This window comes from Triticum urartu, unplaced genomic scaffold (genome assembly GCF_003073215.2).
Source record: "Triticum urartu cultivar G1812 unplaced genomic scaffold, Tu2.1 TuUngrouped_contig_5231, whole genome shotgun sequence".
Lineage (NCBI taxonomy): Eukaryota > Viridiplantae > Streptophyta > Magnoliopsida > Poales > Poaceae > Triticum > Triticum urartu.
This window is the reverse complement of record NW_024115890.1, coordinates 2,675-6,327: the sequence shown is the minus strand read 5'-3', so window position 1 is coordinate 6,327 and position 3,653 is coordinate 2,675. Positions and strand designations below refer to the sequence as shown.

The 3,653-nt window shown below is 46.4% G+C and overlaps 1 protein-coding gene across 1 annotated transcript; it reads left to right on the top strand.

Annotated features, from left to right (window-relative positions):
* Window positions 1-517: 517 nt before the first annotated feature.
* LOC125528943 lies at window positions 518-2,075 on the top strand (the record flags this gene model as incomplete). Its single annotated transcript, XM_048693359.1, is given in 1 exon segment — window positions 518-2,075. A coding segment is annotated over 1 exon segment (1,202 nt), but the record flags the coding sequence as incomplete, so codon positions are not given.
* Window positions 2,076-3,653: the final 1,578 nt, after the last annotated feature.

Sequence of the window (3,653 nt, the reverse complement as noted above, 5' to 3'; positions counted from 1 at the left end):
ACATCTTCATCAACTGCATCGTGCTTGTTCTAATCATCTGCGCGCCCGCTTGCAACTCGCTGGCAGCGTCTCCCTGTTGCAGCCCTGTTCAATATAGCGTCTCCCTGTTGCACCCCGCGGGTCAATCTTACCTTGTAAGAATCATGCTTGCCTCCTAATCTTTTACACGGGTCCTCGTTGGCACCACATGCGGTCCAGGTCGACTGCAGGTAGGATCGGCATCCCATGCTCCATGGCATGAGGGGAGGGGACCCTCCCTAGAAATCTTGGTGTGAGCGGTGCAATGATTGTCCGTCAATATTTGATGGAGGCATTTTTTCATCTCTTGTTGGTATTCTAGGTCGCTTTGTCGTTGGGTTTGAATATTCTTGTAATCTTGTTTTCATATGATATGCTTTGTAAGAGGATCACCTCACCACCATGTATCGGTTTACTGTGTCGCTTTATATACAAAGCGGGACGAAAACCTTATCTGGCGATATCTTTGTGATCTGATCATCTCCATTTTTTATTTCAGAAAAGGTTGGGGCACCGGATCTAATATGCTTAATAGCAGCGTGGTGCACACTGGTCAGCTCTGTCGGCAATTTCCATGAGTATATGTTGGGTGACACAAATTCTTGCCCAACCTGCGAGTTAGTAACTGGTACAATGGAGGTTGTTATCTGCGGCCCCTATATAGTTCTGAAATGGCAAGAGTTCTTGCCCAATAAGCTGCCAAGGCCATTAAAGTCCTTGATCACATGGCGTCCTAACGTCTGGATATTCAGAGACACAGCCATTCTTGTGATCATATCTTATCTGATATTACTGGACATCAACTTGAGCTTCCTCTGGCTTTTCATCTTTCCCGTCATAGCCATTGTTTTCATACGAGCGGTCCGCTTCAAGTTCAGTCTTCCTACGTGCAGCAGCAATCATAAAGTTACTCACGGATCTTCTAACGGCGCCGAGGAGACAAAAATGAAAACTAAGAAGGTTGGGATCATAGTGATCATGACGCTCGGGGCGCTATTGGGTATGGACCAACTTCCAGACCATGCAGCTGACGGGTTCGCCATCTCCCAGTTCCTCATTTTCCTAAGCTCCATGGTGGCGGCACTGACGCGCATGATGATGAAGCTGCGCGCTCGGGCCTCTTCGTTGGGCATAGCAACAGCGTCGGAGATGCTCCACAAGACCCTGCTTATCCTTCTACTAGTGACGGCACACACGGGGGCCGCAGAGTGGCTGGGCGAGGATCTTGTTCTTCTCTGCTTGCCAGAGGTCATCCCTGTACTCGGCTGGTTCATTCTTCACATTGACCGTAAACCAGACAGCAGCTCCATCATCAGTGTCGACAAAATGAAGGCACGCATAAATTGGCTTGGCTTGATCGGTGCAATGGTGGGTGTTTTCGCGTACCTGTTGTTCACCATGGATGAATCCGGCCTCTTCGGTTGGTGTATGACATTCCAGGTGTCATGTGGCGTCTCAGGGATCCTGACATGCTACCTCGTGTTCATGCTAAACCACTGGACGAGGCAACAAGTTGCACCTGCTAGTAAGGAGGATGGGGCTTCCGGTATGCTCAAGTTATGGGCATGTGCTTTGCTGATAGCGTGGGCTGCGTCGCTGCTGCTCGGGTATCTGGTTTCCCGCCGGCTTGGCCTGCAACTACCACTGCATGCGACAGCTATGTATGTTGGTAATCTTTTCGGCTTTAAGTACTCACATTAGCACTATATATATTGTTTATGCAATGTTGTGGCCTGTTTGTAAAAGTACACGGTGCTGTGAGTCTTGCATGCACGGGCATCAGTTAGCTAGTTGTAAAAAAAAAACCAAACAATTTAGTTAATACAACTAGCTAGGTAGTGTAGTGTACAAGTGTTGCACGTGTGCATGCTACCGTGCTAGCACCTAATAGTTGTACATGTTGCGTGTAGCAGTACAGTTGGAGGGAGAGATCTAGCTGTGTGGGCATGTTGCTAAGCTAGTTATGTATGGGTGTATGTGATTTTTTAGGACTGTATATAATCGAATAGTTTGTAATTTAAGCAAGAAAACACACACTTGCCTCCTTGAACTGGCAACTAGCTAGCTTGATCTTGTTATCGATTGATGTTCCGTATTACAGTGGGGATGTTGCACTTTTAATGTAGTGGCGACCTTCGTGGCCAGCAATGCAGACAGGCTTCCACGAAGTGTGTGAAGCTATTTTTTTCGAACCGGGCTTTTCCCCTTTTCATTACTTATCATAACGGAAATACATAATCTCAGGAACTGAAACCAGCAAGGCAAGAGAGAAAGAGGAAAAGCGAGTTCGGGGCAACACCAGGAAACCCACTATCTGCGCCTGTCATCAGGAACAACAGATCATGGGGCGAAAACCTCGGTGTCACCCAAAACCGCACTACGAACACCTACGGGAAGTATCACAAGTCTTACAAACTCCATCATCAGGCACCAAGCCACAGCAACCAAAACAAAAACAACCCAAAGGAAAACTATCAGAGCACCCAAAGCAAGGACCAAAATATACCACCCCCTGTTCAACTAGCACGCACTCCAGGATGCATCATCAGCTCTTCTCTTCGCTAAACCGCCAGACACTTACTGATCAGGTTCCGCAGCGACTTCTACCTTAGTTCCCATCATGTCCGTCCCTAGCTGGAATCGGGGGACCGCAAAGCAGCATCATCTGTGTTGTGTTCTCCTTCAGCATCTCCGCTCCTTTTTTCACCATCTCTCCTATCTCTGGTTTCTGGAGACCTGCCCAGTACATAAAAAAGGCACAAACTGTAAATACAATTTCAAATGGAGAGTTAATCCATTTGAGCTCGAAAGTGGCTCGGTTCCTGGCTAGCCAAATAGCCCAACATATAGCAGCCAAGCCAACGGTGTAAATTTTGTCCAGCCCAGGTAAGAAACTATACATCCACGCATAATATTGCCAGACAGAATTAGGGCAGCAATCGGTTCCAAGCATGGAACCTACGGTTCTCCACACCACCCTGGAGACAGGGCACAAAAATAACAGGTGTGTGAAGCTATTTGCTTGCAGATTTGATTGATGATCATTTCTCAATGGGAGAGAGCACTTCCATCAAGTGTGTGAAGCAATTTGCTAAAGCATTGGTAGAGATGATTGAGCCAATATATTTGAGAGCATCCAATGCTCAGGACAATCACACGCTTTTGGATATGAACAAAGCATGGGGATTACAGTGCACCACACACTAAATACTCTACACTCATATCGATAGAGAAAGCAGTTCTTGCTGACAGAAAGTTGGTTGCGTAAGAGTTTACCCGACCAGCCGTGTCTGTCGCAAAACTCCAGACAGAGAAAGCCTTTCCTGACAGACTTCTCTTTGCATACCAACTATCTGTCACTATAGCAAAATATTTCCCTACTGACATTTTCTTCCTGATACTTTTATTCAAATGACAGTTTTTGCCAACCAACTCTCTCATGGTGTTCGGTTTTACTGACATGCTTTTTCGGTCGGTACTGCCATGACCATTTCCCAGCAGGCTGATGGCATTGTTTTGAGCAATATACAATTAGCCTCACATTTTTCCGTAGTGGCCTTCCAACCAAATATCAATCCACTTAAATAGCTAACAATAGTAAAGGCTACTCCTCCAAGTATTAAAGCAAAATCAAC